Here is a 19,385-nt window from a genome sequence, read left to right as displayed (position 1 = left end):
TTTAATGTAAATGTCAGCATTTTCCAACAAACCTATTGATTTGCTCATGTCATATGGAGCAAGGTATTCTTTTGACTACATTCTACTCTCACGTGATAACAGTTTAAGCCAGGGCTGGGACTTATGGTTTGGTCATAATGAACATATTTGAATGTTGAAACAGCTTTGATTGAGTTTATTGTGAAATTCCTAGTGCTTTTACAAAATATAATTTCCATTTACATGGGGGAAGAGTAAATACATTAATACTGAATAGAGTAAGCACATTTTTACTCTAATACTCTAATAGTGTCACTATAACACTTAAAGTGTTTATTACCTCAGTGTTAATTTTGATCAACACCAACCAGTGTAGTGCAGTGTTTACTTTTTGCACTCCTCAGTGTTAAATCAACACTAGAAATGTAACACTTTGATCAGTGTACTTTTTACTCTGTGTAGAGTGGGACCATATGTACTCGCTGACAGTGTTAAATTTAACACTTAAAGTGTTGATTTAACACTTTCAAATTTACTGTGTAGGTAGACAACAACACCATAATAGGGAGGAGACGGCTGGTTCATAAATGTGACCTGAACATTTGAAAACACTACCCCTTCAATACAATGGTTTAAATTACATGGGGGGGTTCATAGGTGCTCTGCTGTGATAGGCTAAAATAAATGCTGTTTAGTGATCACCAGAGAGGAGAAAGGAAGGAGGGAAGGTAGGAAGGAAGGAAGAGATGAGATGTAGAGGAGCTGACACTGACTGCTTTGGGTTCTGTTGTTTGCTGTTTCCATGGTGACCAATCCATATCTGATGTCATGGCTGCGAGGGTGTGAGAGAGACGCTGATATCGTAAATACTGTCCTTAACTAGGTCATAATATAAGCGTCCTACACCCCACCCAGACCCCTCCCTCTTCAAGTACAGACTTACCAACATACACTTCCCACCTTTTTAAAATCCTAACTCCTCCTTACAGCTGTACAGGACCCCACCTCCATCCCACCTCTCCTAATATCTTCCCAGGCCCCCACCATAGTGCCCTCCGTATGAGCTGTGAGGCAGGAGCGTTTGAGGCCAGTGTAAATGTTGCTGACGTGACAGAGAGCCAGGAGAAGCCAAACAGTCTTCAGAACTTTGCCGCAGTCAGAGAGCATCAGGACATGTTTCCGTTTTTCAGGAATACAGTATTTTCAACCTAACTTGTTTTCCATTAAAAACAAATGTGGGGGCTCCGCTCAGGTGTCTTTTTACCCCTGCTACGTTAGGTTAGTTCACACAAACATTACATTCAACCACAGCGAGGGAAATCAGTCACACGGTTATGCCTCGTGTTCCTTTGGTAAACATGTTAAAGTGTGTATATTTTGGCTGAAAACAAGGTGTCTACGAGGGCATAGTATCATTCTATTCAGGGATTACATGGTTTTAGTGGGTAGGCTGTCATTGTAAATAGGAATGTTCTTAAAGGAGTTGCCTAGTTAAAGGTGAAAAAAAAAATCCTTTACTATTGTATTCAGTGAATAATGGTTTATTAGTTTAGTCAGACAGCTCCCCCATTTTTAGCTGCGAGTTGATCCAGTTACTGTTTGTGGGTCTCCAGCCATGTCAGAGTTGATGACTCGCTTGTTTAGCTGGTCAGAGTAGGTGAGACCATTCCCCTCACTTGAGTTACTGTGTCTGTATGCCGTCTAAGAATGAAGTGGTCCCTCTCCCTGCTGTGAGCAGTCCTTTTCAGGTAATGTTCTGATTCCAGACACTGTACCACAGTGGTGAGAGCACTATCACACTCCTACATCTCACCCTAGAAGTATCCTCATAGCCAGTTACTGCCTAACCTCATGTTGAGCAGTTCAGTGGGCACTCAAGCTGAACAAACCGTTGGCAGGCGAGAGGTGTCACACCTCCACTGGATCCCTCGGGAGGTTTCTTGTTCTGTCCCTGCCTTTTAAACTAACCTTATACAGGCACTTAATATCAATAAGACATTAAAAGCAGAAGAATTTAAAATTAAAACTGAACTTTATTTCATCATCAATATATAATATACAAAAATACTGAGCTCTGGAAAGGACATCTTACTGCATCTTTCCCATTAACGCAGCATATTCTAGCAACATCTTTCTCCAACGTATTACCAAACGGAGTGCAGTTTAAGCAGTATCTAAATGGACAGTGTCCATTGTTCAACATTTTTAACACAACATGATGGTACAGACTTTGGTCACCATGTTTCGTTATGATTGAGTGCATCTGTGCAGTGAGTAGGAGTTCTCTTTGGTCCAGTTTGGTCTTGAAGTTCAGGTCGCTCCTGTTTGTTCAAGTTAAGACATAGCGTCTCAGTCTTAAGTGACTGGCTGAGAAAGGGAGCGCACTCAGGTTTTGGGTGACTGAGCGTTGTCATGTTTTAGGGGTTGTTGTTCAGGATCTGCCTAGGTCGCCCGTATCCAGTCATGCCAGCCTGAGATGCCCCCTTGTTGGTGCCCATCTGCAGGCCGATGACACTCCTTCCCTCATTCAGCTGGTCCTCTGAGAACTCGCGCTTGTTCTCCACTGACTTCCTGCACAGACAAAGTGATGTCCACCATGACATATTTTAATCAAATGTTACCCTTTATCTAAATGGGAATATGCAGAGAACTACGAGCTCCGTAACGACAGTACTGTTTTACAGAGAAAAGGACAGAGGCGCCAACTTACTTATGGAACCAGTTGGGGTCGCCGCGGTAAGTCCCATCGTCCCTGGTGACAGCCAGACTTCCCAGGGCCATCAGGGTCCTCTGGACAGCAGCCAGGTCTTTCCCTACAGACAATTAATACACAGTACTGCACATCAAACATGTTTAATAAGTGCAGCTACTGTATAGCATAACAGTGAATGTAGCCATCATGACTAGACAGGGTGACTAAGCAACAATAGCATTTTTAAACATATCCATCTGTATAGCATGCTAGTTGAGCTGAGAATAGAAGTGATGTGTATGACATGTAGTGTGTGTGCACAGCTGATCGCAGCTGACTGGACGTACCCTCCCAGAGGTCAACTGTCTGGAACATGTCAGTCTTGGTGATGCCATACTTCTCAGCCGCGTTGAGGAATTGTGAGATCTGCTCCATCTGTTTGAATGCCATGCCAGAGCTCTGGATCTTCCTGATGGGCTTGTTCCCACTGGACAGGCTGTTGATCAGTTCACACAGCACCTGAAGAGAGGGAGAGGTGTGAGAAATGTACTACCTGTGCAAGACTGTGTGTCTTAGAATTTGTCTCCCATTCACACAGACATGAGAAGGACAGGCACTCACACATCCGTCCTTGAGCCAGTTCTGCCAGCCGGGCTTGCCTGCCTCAGGTTGGCCCACTCCAGCGCCACACTGGGCAATGATCCACTCAGTCAACCTCTCTTCCAGATCCTGGTCATACTTTTTATCGATCTTACTCTGTACCTCACGGCTCAGACCGTAGGAGGGACCTTTGTTTGCCATTGCTGTTCCTACAGGGAGAGAGATATCGTTTCAGATAAGGCAAGCAGACATTGGTTTGTTCTGTTGCATATTGTATTGACCATCTATACACTTAAGTTACATAGAAGCTAACCAAAGTATAGAAAACCGTGAAAGAGCTGGCTTAACCCTTAAGGCTTTAAAAACAAATATTAAAAAACAATTCAAAAGGCATCATATTTATTTTATCCCATAACTACATTGGCAGCTTAAAACTGTGGCTCACCTAGGTTAAAAGACATCCTACTGTCAAATATTTGGGCACACCTATTTAAAATGGCAGGCAACCTAATTACCAGGGTTAAAAATCAGCTGTCAATTAGCCACATAATTAGAGTTTGGCTAAGAGAAACAATTAAACACGGATGTAATCATTAGTCCAAGAGTTAATGGACAAATTCAGGTAGGTCCCGCCCAGCTTAGTTCAATTTGCTTCTGTTTAAGAAACATTTTGCAACAGAATTGACGTAATGAATACGCCCCACATAAACACAATTTACTGTAGAGGTTTGAGATTATGTATAAGTAAATGTAGAACCGTTGGGCTTTGTTTACACAGGCAGCTCAATTCTGATCTTTTCTTCTTTGGAATTGGGTTAGGCGGATCGCATCCAACTTTTAAGGTGCATTCACCGCCACCTGCTATAATGGAGTGTGAGGCCAGTCACAGTCTACATACATGAAAATCTCTTCATTACTCCTGTTTGTTTAAGAAAGTAAAATAGAACACTAGACACCACTTCCCTCCCCCCCACTACACCACCCCAACCCCGTCCAGCTTCTCTAACCCTTTTACACAATCTCTCCCTATCTTCATCATACAGCTCACAAAATATCAACACATGCTCCACCGTTTCCTCCACTAAACACTCATCACACAGACCTGTTTCATGCCTCACTATCAACCACAATGTGGATTCTGATATTTCTTCCACTAATTGGTCTTTTGACCAATCAGATCAGCTCTGAAAAGATCTGATTTGAAATTATCTGATGTGATTGGTCAAAAGACCAGTTAGGCTGCATTTACACAGGCAGCTCAATTATGATGTTTTTCACTTATTGGGCTCAAATCAGATCAGCTCTGAAAAAGTTCTGATGTGATTGGTCAAAATTGGGCTGCCTGTGGGCAGCCTTAGTGGAAAAAATATCAGAATTGGGATGATTGAATTAATAAATACACAAAACACAAAAAAATCCATACTTTGAGTTAATATGATGAACCAGAATGTCTGTAGGTGAGGAGCCTCTTCCTCACATAGAAAATTCCATGAATACTGTGATAGGTTGTCTATATGTGTAACAGCGGCAGCTTAAATCTTTCTCGTTTTGTCTTGGCTCAACAGACCCACTTAATAGACGGAACAGTGCTCACATTCATGTCCCTGGCCTGTCCAAGCCCTCCAAAACTGGCAATGCGTCAACACAAGTACAGTAGATCCGCAAATGTGACTGCAGTCCTATTATATAGATCTGAACTCTGATCTGATCTTGAGTTCGGGGTTCAGAACTTATAATGGAGAGCCTAAATGCCTCCCAACTTGAAGAATACTATGCCAGGAGGCAGTGGTGTAAAGTACTTAAGTAAAATACTTTAAGTAATACTTAAGTCGTTTTTTGCGGTATCTGTACTTTACTTTACTATTAATATTTTTGCCAACTTTTACTTCACTACATGTCCAGGATATGGTTTGGCCCGGGGTAGGCCGTCATTGTAAATAAGTATTTGTTCTGACTGACTTGCCTAGTTAAATAATGGTTAAATAAATAAAACATTCCTAAAGAAAATAATGTACTTTTTACTCCATACATTTTCCCTGACACCCAAAAGTACTTGTTACATTTTGATAGGAAAATGGTCCAATTCACACACTTATCGAGAGAACATCACTGGTCATTGCTACTGGCTCTGATCTGGCGGACTCACTAAACACAAATGCTTTGTTTGTAAATTATGTCTGAGTGTTGGAGTGTGCCCCTGGCTATCCGTTAAACTGTTTGGTTTGCATAATATGAGAAATTTGAAATGATTTATACTTTTACTTTTGTACTTATGTATATTTAAAACCAAATACTTTTAGACTTTTACTCAAGTAGTATTTTACTGGGTGACATTCACTTTTACTTGAGTCATTTTCTATTTAAGGTATCTTTACTTTTGCTCAAGTATGACAATTGAGTATTTTTCCACCACTGCCAGGGGGGCACATGTAGATCCGAGCATGCAAATGGACAAATGGACCACCAGATGGAGACTTCAGATTTAGACCCAATTCTTGGACAGTATAATCAAAAAGTCTCAACACCTGTGCTGCGATCTTGAACCATAACTATCACAGAACCTCTCAGAGCTGGGGGTCAAAGGTTGATGTCATCTCTCTGTGAGCCTGCTGCTCTCATTGACTTCTAGCTGCTTCCTGTCCTTCTCCACAGCCACACTCTGCTGTCTACATCCTGTTTGGCTTAGTCCTCCCAGCTGGCTCTCCTCTGTCACGTCCTTCCTCTCTCACTGAGGTAGCTGTTAGAGTAAACTTTCATAGACCTGCTCACACTCTTCTGTGTATTAGAGCCCATCAAAGTCCCCTGCAAGTGGAAAACCCTATGGCCCAATGTATAATATGCAATGTAAGTAAATGCACAGGGAATTATGCTAGCTAGATGAGATTGTTGGAATAAATGTATACATCCAAAATTACCTTATGATCTTACTGTATGAGTCAAAGTGTGGCATAGTTAATATTTCCCCCTAACAGGACATTGCTCAGAAGGCACTCAACATGTACCGCACTGACACAAATGACTGATGATTGGTTAAAAAAAAATTATAATAAGATTGTGGGAGCTGTACTGTTAGATTTCAGTGCAGCCGTTGATATTATTGACCATAACCGGTCGTTGAAAAAACGTGTTATGGTTTTTCAACCTCAGCTCTGAATCCACGATATGGCAATCTGATAGAACTCAGAGGGTTTTCTTTAATGGAAGCTTCTCTAATGTCAAACATGTAAAGTGTGATGTACCTCAGGGCAGCTCTCTAGGCCCTCTACTCTTTTCTATTCTGACCAATGACCTGCCACTGGCATTAAACAAAGCATGTGTGTCCATGTATGCTGATGATTCAACCATATACGCATCAGCAACCACAGCTAATGAAGTCACTGAAACCCTTAACAAAGAGCTGCAGTCTGTTTTAGAATGGGTGGCCAGTAATAAACTGGTCCTGAATATCTCTTAAACTAAGAGCATTGAATTTGGTACAAATGATTCCTTAAGTTCTAGACCTCAGCTGAATCTGGTAATGAATGGTGTGGTTGTTGAACAAGTTGAGGAGACTAAATTACTTGGCATTACCTTAGATTGTAAACTGTCATGGTCAAAACATATAGATTCAGTGGTTGTAAAGATGGGGAGAGGTCTGGCCGTAATAAAGAGATGCTCTGCTTTTTTGACACCACACTCCAAAAAGTAAGTTCTGCAGGCTCTAGTTTTGTCTAATCTTGATTGTTGTCCAGTCGTGTGGTCCAGTGCTGCAAGGAAAGACCTAGTTAAGCCGCAACTGGCCTAGAACAGAGCGGCACATTTAGCTCTTAATTGTAATCAGAGGGCTGACATAAATACTTTGCATGCCAGTCTCTCTTGGCTAAGAGTTGAGGAGAGACTGACTGCATCACTTCTACTTTTTATAAGAAACCCTGTGTTGAAAATCCCAAATTGTTTGCATAGTCAACTTACACACAGCTCTGACACACACACTTATCCCGCCAGACATGGCACCAGGGATCTCACAGTCCCCAAATCTAGAACAAATTCAAGAAAACTTACAGTATTATAGAGCCCTTATTGCATGGAACTTCCTTCCATCTCATATTGCTCAAATAAACAACAAACCCAGTTTTAAAAAACAGATAAAGCAACACCTCACGGCACAACGCCTCTCCCCTATTTGACCTAGATAGTTTGTGTGTATGCATATATATCTACTTGTGCCTTTAAAAAAAATTGATGTATTTCTGTCCTTGAGCTGTTCTTGTCTATTGATGTTCTGTATTATGTCATTCAGTATTATGTTTCATGTTTTGTGTGGACCCCAGGAAGAGTAGCTGCTGCTTTTGCAACAGCTAATGGGGATCCTAATAAAATACCAAATACCATGTTGCTGCATGGTGAGTAAGATAAAATATTATCAGTAGGAGCTAGAATTAACAGCAACATGCTCCTCTCCTCTTTACGCGTGACTCAAAAGTCTACATTCGGGTATCAGTTAAAAATCTACATTGATTCATGCTATTGCAATAGTAATGTGTTTGGAAAGGAGGTGGAGGCACTGCTTGTGTGCATCCGTCAATGTCTGTGTTGTAATCAGTAATGTAATTTTTGGACTACCAAAACTCAGTATGTAATCTGATTACTTCCAGTTACTTTCCCCTTAAGAGGCATTGGAAGAAGACAAAAAGGATGATGCTTGGACCTTCTTTTTTGATATTTTCAGTGGTATTGTTAACAAACACGCCCCCATAAAGAAAATTAGAATTAAAAACAGGTTCAGCCCCTGGTTCGACCGTGATCTTGCAGAGTTACTCCACCTCAGGAATTGCATTTGACGAAAGGCTCGGCACACGGATACTCAGGCTGACTGGCTATTGTTCAGGCAAATGAGAAATAAGTGCACTCAGGCTATCCGGAAGGCCAAAGTTAGTTACTTTAAGGAGCAGTTCTCTCTCTGTGGGTCTAACCCCAAGACATTCTGGAAAACGGTTAAAGACCAGGAGAATAAACCTTCTTCCTCACAGCTGCCCATGTCTCTTAATGTTGATGATGTGGTTGTTACTGACCAGAAGCACATGGCTGAGCTCTTTAATCACCACTTCATTAAGTCAGGATTCCTATTTGACTCAGCCATGCCTCCTTGCCCGTCCAACATTTCCTCATCTCCCACTCCTTCTAATGTGACTATCCCCAATGCTTCTACCTATTTTTCCCCAGCCCCGCTACAAAGTTTCTCCCTGCAGGCAGTCACTGAGTCCGAGGTGCGAAAGGAGCTCCTTAAACCTGACCCCAAAAAACTATCTGGGTGAGATGGTTTAGACCCTTTCTTCTTTAAGGTTGCTGCCCCTATCATTGCCAAGCCTGTCTCTCCTTTCTGGGGAGATTCCCATTTCTTGGAAGGCAGCCACGGTTCATCCTTTATTTAAAAGGGGAGATTAAGCTGATCCTAACTGTTATAGGCCTATTTCTATTTTGCCCTGTTAATCAAAAGTGTTGGAAAAACTTGTCAATAATCAACTGTCTGGCTTTCTTGATCTCTATAGTATTCTCTCGGTTATGCAATCTGGTTTCCGCTTAGGTTATGAATGTGTCACTGCAACCTTAAAGGTCTTCAATGATGTCACCATTGCCCTTGTTTCTAAGCAATATTGTGCTGCTATTTTTATTGACTTGGCCAAAGCATTTGATACGGTAGACCATTCCATTCTTGTGGGCCGGCTAAGGAGTATTGGTGTCTCTAAGGGGTCTTTTGGCTGGTTTGCTAACTACCTCTCTCAAAGAGTGCAGTGTATAAAGTCAGAAAATCTGCTGTCTCAGCCACTGCCTGTCACCAAGGGAGTACCCCAAGGCTCAATCCTAGGCCCCACGCTCTTCTCAACAACATAGCTCAGGCAGTAGGAAGCTCTCTCATCTATTTATATGCAGATGATACACTCTTATACTCAGCTGGCCCCTCAGATTTTGTGTTAAATGCTCTACAACAAAGCTTTCTTAGTGTCCAACAAGCTTTCTCTACCCTTAACCTTGTTCTGAACACCTCCAAAACAAAGGTAATGTGGTTTGGTAAGAAGAATGCCCCTCCTCCCACAGGTGTGATTACTACCTCTGAGGGTTTAGAGCTTGAGGTAGTCACCTCATACAAGCACTTGGGAGTATGGCTAGACGGTGCACTGTCCTTCTCTCAGCACATATCAAAGCTGCAGGCTAAAGTTAAATCTAGACTTGGTTTTCTCGATCGTAAATGCTCCTCTTTCACCCCAGCTGCCAAACTAATCCTGATTCAGATGACCATCCTACCCATGCTAGATTACGGAGACATAATTTATAGATTGGCAAGTAAGGGTGCTCTCGAGCGGCTAGATGTTCTTTACCATTCAGCCATCAGATTTGCCACCAATGCTCCTTATAGGACACATCACTGCACTCTATACTCCTCTGTAAACCGGTCATCTCTGTACACTTGTCGCAAGACCCACTGGTTGATACTTATTTATAAAACCCTCTTAGGCCTCACTCCCCCCTATCTGAGATATCTACTGCAGCCCTCATTCTCCACATACAACAGTCACATTCTGTTAAAGATCCCCAAAGTACACATATCCCTGGGTCGCTCCTCTTTTCAGTTCACTGCAGCTAGCGACTGGAACGAGCTGCAAAAAACACTCAAACTGGACAGTTTTATCTCCATCTCTTCATTCAAAGACTCAATTATGGACACTCTTACTGACGGTTGTGGCTGCTTTATGTTATGTATTGTTGTCTCTACCTTCTTGACCTTTGTGCTGTTGTCTGTGCCCAATAATGTTTGTACACTGTATTGTGCTGCTACCATGTTGTGTGCTACCATGTTGTTGTTATGTTGCTACCATGCTGTGTTGTCATATGTTGTTGCCTTGCTATGTTGTTGTCTTAGGTCTCTCTTTATGTAGTGTTGTGTTGTCTCTCTTGTTGTGATGTGTGTTTTGTCCTATATTTACATTGTATTTATTTTTAATTTTTAATCCCAGCCCCCCGTCCCCGCAGGAGGCCTTTTGCCTTTAGGTAGGCCGTCACTGTAAATAAGAATTTCTTCTTAACTGACTTGCCTAGTTAAATAAAGGTAAACATTATTTTAAAAAATTAAAAAGCTTTGAATGTCATTGAGAAAATAGAAAGGTCTCAATGTATTTTTTCACAAACATCCTTTCTGAATCGAAAAGTAATCCAAGAAGTAATAATGATCGAGTTTTTCAAAAGTCTCGTATCGGATTACAATAATTTTGCTGGTAACGTTACGTAACTGATTACATTTAAAAAATGTCATCAGATTACATGTAATCAGTTACTGCCCAACCTTGCGCTTGCAACACACACACACAGACAGATGGATTCTATTCTAGACACAATCTAAGATGGAGATTCAGATTTGCCATGTTTGCATAGTATTTTTGCGATCCATTGTGTTATAATTCTGTTTTGGCCGGGCAACACGTATTTCAATTCTTTCTCAGAGGGTTTTTGTCAATCATTCTCAATATGCATGGTTGCGTGCACTGCTATGTTTGTGTCAGTTGTTAGCACTTGTTAATGTCGTTCAGCTCTAACACAGAGAAAGCGTTACTTCCTAAACCTAATACATCAACTGTCATCCAGTAGTTAATGACTCCTAGACCAGAGCTACTGTAATACCTCATAGTTCCATGTCAGTATCTCTCCTCACCCACAGCAGAGCAGACTACGCTTCTTACTACATATGTTATATGGAATGTGGAGGAGGGACCTGTTGTTCTCTATCTGCCAGCCAAGTTATTGTAGGGGAGAGTGGGGTAAGTTGAGCCAAAGAGGTAAGTTGAGCCCCCGTGTTTCTAGGAAATCAAACACAAAATTAATAATTTGACCAAATATTTAGGAAGAGGTCATCATTTCATGGAGTCTGAACTAAGCAACCACATGGAAAAAGCAAGTTACGTCCAAAAAAACAGATTTCCAAGTCAAATGAATTTATCCTGTTAAAAGGTTTCATGATGCTTGTATCTAAACCAAAGTAGATCATTTTAAGATTGTTCTATACATCAGTTGGGGTCTCTATAAGCTTCAATATAAGGTACTAAACCTAGAATGAATGTGAATCCTTGTAGCTGTATGGGTTAATATAGTCAAAATGTTTGCCTTGGGATAAGTTGAGACAATGGCAGTGGGGGTAAGTTGAGCAATGGTTGAGCCAATGGCAATTTGATCAAATGTAAGTGTTTTCTTCCCAGGTGCAATGCAAGGCATTATCGCTGTGATATGTGGTAACAACAGGGCCTAGCCTATTTGAAAAGTGTTTTAAAAAGTACAAAGTGTTTGTTAGGTGTTAAGCCTGTGTTAAAATATGCTTAAAATGATAAACTGACAAAAAAGCGATTGGGATTGTGTTGAATTGTCTTTGGGAAATAAAGATATACATGGTTTTAAAAAGGTAGCGATAATATTTCATTCAGTACAGAAATTTGTAAGCGGCATAACTTACCCTGTCCTGCGGTTCAACTTACACCGTAAGTTGTGCCAAGTGACCAGTTTTTTGGGGACAAGCTATGTTTTCAAAATTGTAATGTTTACATGAATTCTCATTATTTCCAGGGCTACACAACATCCTGAAATATATGTAGATATCTTGGTTAGAAAAAATACTATATTGCCCTTGAAGGAGTGATGCTGAATGTAAAAAAATGGCTCAACTTACCCCACTCTCCCCTATGTCACAACCAGATACAGTTTGTAACAACAACCCTTGTAAATACCATCATAAATACCAGATTTTGCTCTAACCAATCTGAAGGGCTGTTTTACAATCTGAGGATCTGCCTCCAAGCACTGTGTTAGCATGCCCAGAGAGGATCCCCCCTCAGTACAAAGCACATCACTGGCTGGATCAGGCCTTATCTGAACATGGAGGCTCTTGATTGGCTCATGTGGACTGTTATGGGTCAGCAAGGGACAGGGGCCATAAGATCACTACATATATTACACTAACCTTTCCAAACCTCACTCTAGCCTTATATCAAGTGTCTAACAGGCTCAATGAACTATGAAAAGCCTTGGGTTATAAACCTGTCTGTGTGCTGCGTCACAGAACCTGAATACATCCATGTGTGATTGAGAGTTTATAGATCTGTTTACTGCCCTTTTCCCCAGGAATGGAACAGAGGAAGGAGAGGAGGGGGGGGATAAGCATAGTCTACTATCGTATTTAAATGTTTTATTAAGCTTGTATTTATTCAGGGGAACCCACTGAGACCAGGGTCTCATTTACAATGGTGCCCTGAGGAATACAAATAAAATAAACTACAAGTTACAGAATCAACACTTCAGCTTCAAATACCACAAATACAATTATTTTTATTCAATCCGAACAGTTGCAATTCTCCTTAAATGTCATTCAACATTAAAGTCCTAAACTGCCCTAGAGGCAGTTAACCATCCATGTGAACGGGTTTGGTATGTCATATTTTTGTATTTTATCAGTGAAGTGAGGAAGGTCGGAAGCTTGTGTAGTAGAGCTTTGTAAACAAAAAGGGAGTAGTGAAGGGATCTATGGGACATCAACGAGGACCAGCCAACTGTTTGATACAGGAGGCAGTGATGCGTATTAAAACTGTCACCTGTGATAAAGCAAAGGGCGCTTTGGTAGACGATATCCAAAGGTTTAAGAGTAGTGGCTGCTGCATTCCGATAAATGGTGTCACCATAGTCAAGAACTGGTAGGAAAGTTGACTATACAACCTGCTTCCTGCTGTTTAGGAAGAGGCATTATCTATTTCTATAAAATAAGCCTACTTTAAATCTCAGTTTCTTAGCTAGCACATCCGTATGTTTTTTAAATGTCAAATTATTGTCAATCCAAAAACCCTGATATGTATAGGAGTGAACCTGCTTGATGTGCATGGAGGGGAAGGAGTGGGGCAGGATATACCTGTTGGCTCCTGACAGCTGCTCTTCTGAGGATCCGGCCTGCTGCTACAGGTCCAGACCAGATCTCCCTTAATCAGCCTGTGAAGCCATCTTGACTTCCTTTTACCCAATATGTGCTCTGTGTCCTCACTAATACATTTCTCAATGTTTACTGTTACAGATGACATTATTACAGAGATGTGAAACAGAGTGTGAAAGCTACTGGGGTTACTTCACAAAAGATCCATCATGCAGTGTTCCCGAAAGGAACTTGTCCATGTAAATGTGATGTCAAAGTTATCAGGGCGTCCACTGAAACATCCACTGTTATATTGACCCCTGGACATACCAGCATAGTTCACATAATCCCTCACATGTACACAGTTTGACACCATAGCTGCACTGAAGACTGATACCAGAGGATGGACAGGGAATGAGGAGGCACCCTGCATTACACAACAGTCTCTGACTGCATGTTGAGATACCTCTATCTCCATCTCAAAGATACAGCACATACATCATGGGAAAGAAAGTACCCCTATATTACTTAATGAATTTGTCTTGCATGGAGCTAGCAGTTTTAAACAGGGGTGTAGCCAGTTTTTGTGTGAGAGAGTGCTGAGAGCAGGACTTGATAAGAAGCAGGATCTGATAGTGAACAGGATCCATCTGATAGAGCCTCTCTGGGCAGAGTGAAGAGAGAACAGAGTCTTACAGAGAGAATTTTAGGAAAACCTAAAAGCCACAGCGTCATTCACTGAGGCTTCTTAACATTTTATGAAATTAATAAATTAGTTACATGCCATGCAGTGACTGAGTGTGAGAGGACAGGTGTGTGTGTGTGTTTAGTGTGTGTGTGTGTGTTTTTTGTGTGTGTGTGTGTGTGTGTAATTAAGAGACTGAATATAAAATAGATTAGGTCAGGTTTTCCCCCATGTCAGTTTGTCTACACCCTTTTCGCCCTCACTCTCATCCATGTTATCCTAAAAGAGACTTTCCAAAACAATAGAACACTGTCAGTAGCAACTTACCAGGCATGCCAGAGAATCTACTAGACACCATTTTGACACTGTCTGACACACCAGGGCCCAGTTTTTCAGAAAGTATCTATTCGGATCGACTATTGGATAGGATTAAATGCAAAGAAATAAATAGAACGAGAGTCCCCATTCAAGTCAATGATTTGTCCATTATATTTCTATACATTTCATCCTAACCGATAGTTGAAATCCAGATAGATAACTTTTGAAAAACTTTGCCCTGGAAATTCAACAGTATGAATAACAGGTAGAGCCTGATAGTAACAAAGTGCACTCCGACAGAGATAAAGGTGTTAAGAAGTAGCCAGGCATGTACTTACAGTGTTTAGTTGGGAGCAGCTGTAGTTGTTGAGATGAGTTCAGGTGGCTTCGGACCTGTGTTTCTGTGAGCTGGTGTGAAAGAGTTCCTCTCTTCCCCTTTACAACAGAGTACAGAGTCTGCTCTCAGGGAGTGCCAGCTTAAAAAGAACAAACACGCTCTCTGAAATTACTTCACCGCAAGAGAAAAAGCAAGTGAGAGAGAGAGAGGGGAGGAGAGGAAAGGAAAGAAGGGGAGGGAAGAAACCACAGCCTTAAAAGGATATGGGCCTTTTCCTCTTGATTTTTCTATGAGCTTCTAGTCTTCTTATTTCATTCTATGACACACCCTTTTTTTCTTTCTCTCTTTATCCCCCTGTAAGTGTAACTCCTTATTTGGGAGCAGGACAGAGAGAATGAGGGCCCACTGCCAAAGGGCTTGGTTTGGTCAGCTATAGGAATTCTCCAAATATCTCCCTCTACCACTTTGTCTAGAGAACATAAGGAGGGACCCACTGGGCGCAGACGTCAATTCAACGTCTATTCCATGTTGGTTCAATGTAATTTCACTGAAATTATGTGGAAAGAACGTTGATTCCACCAGTGTGTGCTCTGTGGAGAGGGAGAGAGGGAGGGCGAAAGTAAAGAGTACGATGGTTTAAGGGGACCAGGGGGACCAGGGGGAGGGAGGTGCTTTCAGTAATTAGAGAGGGTAAGGAAGGAGTCACTGCTATAGGGAGGTTGAATTTATTGCCTCTATATTCATTTTCTGTTTTTTGTTAATTATTATGTTTTTCTTTTTACAAAAGATAAAATAAAATGTCTGGGAGCCATGGAATCACTTTTGTTCCATGAGATAAGTACAGTAAGATAAGTATGTGAGGGCATGAGTGAATGAGAGGAACTAGAATGCAAGCGCGTCAGCCAAAGTGCAAGTAATGCTGATTTGTTTTGCTTTGTTGGGTGTTCAGTTAAATTCCTTATCGTTTTTTTTAGTTTTTTTTTTACATTTTCCTCTTGGCTCTAAAGAACATACACCCCCTCGCACCCATGCCAATGGTACATGACATCATTACATTGACAGCAAAAGCGGGGCATGCCATAGCTTGAGAGGCCATCGAGGTTAAACATTGACATCACAGATGACATCACTGAGAGGAGTCATCATTAGAATGAAGTAACTGTCTGATCCCAAAGGTCATTCCAATGAAAGGTATTGGGTAATGTTGTATCAGTGTTATATTAGCCTCTAGGCTATTCTGTTAATAGGTGCCAGGTGTGCGTTGTGTCTTTATTGTCAGTTGTTCTCCATCCAAGGGCACCAGACTGGACTCGTTACCCCTGGCAACAAGGATATCTCTTTAGCCACCAGACCTTGGGCTACTGAACTAGTAAACCTTAGACACACATAGCTATTGAATCTGCAGGGTTTAGTCTCCACTAAAGCACAAAATGGTTTAATGTCCTAAACTGAATTGGTCCAATGAAAATGCACAGCTAGAGGAGAGAAGCAAACCAGTTTGTGTGAACATGGCCAACTAACCTGTGAAACTGTGTGTGGTCCCAGAGCACACCAATGTGTGTATGAGACCTGAGTCAGGGAGAAGATAGTAAACAGTCCTTTCACACACACAGTTCTTCTGAGCTGGTGGTAAAATAGGGTTTCTGCAAGTTAATGATTCAGTTTAATGATGAACATTTTACACAGTATATCATAATAAATCACCACAACCTTTTAGCCTAAAAACACAGCAGTCGCTTTGGTGATGACTGTGAAACGAAACAATATTAATAGTTGGATTCTGCTTCAGTGAGAAAACCTTTTTTATGAAAAAAAATACATAGATGTGAATGATCAGAGTTGACTACAATTTACATGTGCTTTTAACTGTTCAGTACAGTTGTATGTCTCATTGGATGTACAATATGTCTGTCTATGGGTTTCAGCCTCCACACAGCTGTCTTCCAGAGAGCAGCTCCACGTACATCTGGCTGCCTCTGTTCAGCAGGATCAGGACGGTCTGTCTTCTGAGTCCTCCCGGTTATCCTCCCACGTGGACACCACCATCTCCCCATTCCTCATCAGCTGCAGCTTGTGGTTCAGCCTCTGGTCCGCCGTGCACACTTGGAGTGAGAAGAAGCAGAGTGATGGAGTTATTGAAATGGATGAATGCATGTCCAGGATAGGACTATTAGTGAGTGTATTGTCTGTGGAATATGTGTAGTGGGTTTAAGGTTGGTGTGTATGCATACCCAGGGCAGGGTTGTAGCAGTTGCCATGGTTGAGGGAGATCTTGGTGTAGGGAATCGGCACGTTACTGGTGAAGGGGCCGAAGCAGTGGCTTTTGGGACTCGTGGTGGCTGTGAATGCCACCCACATTCCTCCTGGAGAGAGAAAGAGAGAGAGAGAGTCAGTTTTTCAGTCAGATAGAGATAGCCCATTGGGCACAAACTGGTCGTTAATTCTCCATCTAAAAAAAAAGTCAATGTGATGATGTTGAGTCAACGTGGAAAGGAATTTCTGGAATGCTTGTCTTTTTATCACCCAACTTTAAATTCCATTGACATGGTTAATGTTTTGTTAATTTCATATTGAGTTCACGTTGAACTACGTGAGCTCAATCAAATGTAAATCAGAATTAGACATTAAACTGACATCTGTGCAGTGGGAAGTACGTGTTTTGAGGCGTATATTATTAGCAGCCCTGGCCTCTGTTAGCAGAGAGGTCATCCATAGAATTAGAAGGAGGTCACCCCTCCCTGGTCTGTCTGTGTACCAGATATAATGTTTCTATAATGTTGGTACCTGTGACCTCCTGGATGCTATTGCCCAGCTGGGACAGGCTGTGCCACAGGGTCATCATCCTGGTGGACACCTGCTCCTCCAGTTCATGGAGCATCCCCGCTGTTACTTAAACGCACACTCACAGTCCCAGCGGCCGCACGGCAGCACACCCTCCCATGCTACTAACCACAGGCAGGGAGAGAGAGGTGGGGGGACATGGGTAGAGAGAGGAGGGTTAAGGACATGCAAAGTGATGCAACGTAGCTGATTCATTCATGTCAACAAATGTGTTGATTTGTACTCCTTTGTTAACGTTACAGTGATTTCAATTCAGGTTGGCATTTATTATCATGAATCTTGCCCTGGAGGCAGCTCTGCAGAGTGGTGACTAGCTGGCACAGCCACAGATTCATACAATCTTTTTAAAAACTTAACCCTAACCTTAACCACACTGCTAACCCTAACCAAACATTTTTGTTTTCAGGAATTTTTGCGATATATCAAATTTAGACTTTGCAACTGGCCCATCTAACTGAAATCGCTCAGTTCTGCCTTCAGGGCAAGATTCATGACAATAAAGGTCAGACTGCGAGCAATTTCAGTACTAATATTGTACAGTGTATATTGTAAAGGCATAGAGTTCAGAGATTCTCATAGGTATGAAGATGATGATGATGATGAATGCTCTACCTGCTGCTTCCCTCAGGAGGTAGGCATGGACTGTCACACTGAGATGCAGCGCCCCAAGAGGAACAGAGTGGACACCCAAACTAGGTGTGAAGGCAGGATCCAGACCGGAAGGAGACGGACAGCACTGGGAAATCTGAGGGGATAAATATACATTTTATAGCCCTGGAATACAATGTGAACTTCCTTATAATATAGAGTAGAATAGCTACTAACACAGCATCCATTTAACATGTACAACACAACAAAAACAGTATCACAAGTAATGTTCAGCAACATTTTAATGAATCAATTGAGACAGGTAAAAGTCCATTTCATTTATACCATACATTATCCACTTTTGATTATGGGCACTACTTTCCATCATTTTATATATTTTACTCACCCAGTGTTCATTTTTGTTTGGTGTCATAAGGCTATTAATAATTGTATTGTGCAATCATAGTCCATCTCCTCACTCCACATCAGTAGTCCAGATAGATATCTCTGTGACAGAGATGAACTAGCTAAACAACAGCTCTAAGTACTGTACATACTGTTTTGATCCCAACCTCATATGTCTGTCATCACTGTACTGACTGTGTCAGCAAGAACAAACCAATCCTCTGGTCCACGCCCAAGTCCTCTAGCCCTCAGCTCTGTAAAAGATAGGCAGCAGCAGCAAACTCCAGTCCTCAAACACTCCAACACTAACAGGAACCAGCGCTAACAGACACACAGAGAGACAGGATGTACAGTACCAGCAAAGCCAACACTCAGCTTCTTCCAGGTGAGTTTTATTGTAGGTGGACTACCCTATGGGGGGAGGGAGAGGGGGGATCTTCTCCGACACACCCCGACACTGCCAGCACAATTCCCCAAACTCTCTCCCACACACAATTCCAATTCCAGGTCCCTGGGCAGGACACCCACACTAGGTGTGAAGGCAGGATCCTGCAGGTTCCACCCAGATTATCAACCCAAGTGTGTAATGTGTACATACAGCGACTGTAGCAATCCGTGTGTATTATTAGGTAACTGGTGTCAGGTGGACTGATGGCATCAGTGAGGCTGTTTATTCTTCCTGGTGGTGTCTCTGCCCCAGTGCTCTTGGAATTCAATAGGAGACTGATAATACCTGATCAATGGGAGGCCTAGTTTGGGCGATTGTCCTTCCCCCTTCCCTGTCCTCCTCGTTCATTGTGTGGTGACATACGGTAGGTAGTGAACCTGACAGTGAAGGTGTCATGGTGTGTGTGATCATGTAATCTCTCCATTGACTTTATCTCCTTTCTCATGGGCCATTGTCGTAATCAGTGTCACAACATCCGATTCACATCAAAATGGTTCTAAGTGACACATTGTTCTGAGATTGGGATCTTCTGAAAGCTGGCACAGCCTGCGCTAGTACAAGAATGCTTGTTCTGGG

At 42.0% G+C, this 19,385-nt stretch overlaps 1 protein-coding gene across 1 annotated transcript; it reads right to left on the bottom strand.

The window, feature by feature from the left end:
* Nucleotides 1–1,992: 1,992 nt before the first annotated feature.
* LOC120045115 (transgelin-2-like) lies at nucleotides 1,993–14,736 on the bottom strand. Its single transcript, XM_038990004.1, has 5 exons — nucleotides 14,529–14,736; nucleotides 3,293–3,480; nucleotides 3,019–3,190; nucleotides 2,690–2,792; nucleotides 1,993–2,550 (listed from the first exon to the last, which is right to left on the bottom strand). Exons 2-5 carry the CDS (start codon nucleotides 3,470–3,472, stop codon nucleotides 2,397–2,399), a joined length of 609 nt encoding a protein of 202 aa, XP_038845932.1. The 5' UTR covers nucleotides 3,473–3,480; nucleotides 14,529–14,736; the 3' UTR covers nucleotides 1,993–2,396.
* Between the last annotated feature and the right edge of the window lie 4,649 nt (nucleotides 14,737–19,385).

Source organism: Salvelinus namaycush, chromosome 3 (assembly GCF_016432855.1).
Source record: "Salvelinus namaycush isolate Seneca chromosome 3, SaNama_1.0, whole genome shotgun sequence".
In the NCBI taxonomy this organism is placed as follows: domain Eukaryota; kingdom Metazoa; phylum Chordata; class Actinopteri; order Salmoniformes; family Salmonidae; genus Salvelinus; species Salvelinus namaycush.
The sequence above is the reverse complement of the archived record's forward strand: the minus strand, read 5'-3'. Positions and strand labels throughout refer to the sequence as shown.

Excerpts from the sequence above, each read along its gene's own strand:
- LOC120045115 (XM_038990004.1), bottom strand. The coding sequence starts at position 3,472 with ATGGCAAACAAAGGTCCCTCCTACGGTCTGAGCCGTGAGGTACAGAGT. Across the intron at positions 2,793-3,018 it reads GACAGTTGACCTCTGGGAGG|GGAAAGACCTGGCTGCTGTC; the intron begins GTACGTCCAGTC and ends AATTGTCTGTAG. Across the intron at positions 2,551-2,689 it reads GACCCCAACTGGTTCCATAA|GAAGTCAGTGGAGAACAAGC; the intron begins GTAAGTTGGCGC and ends TTGTCTGTGCAG.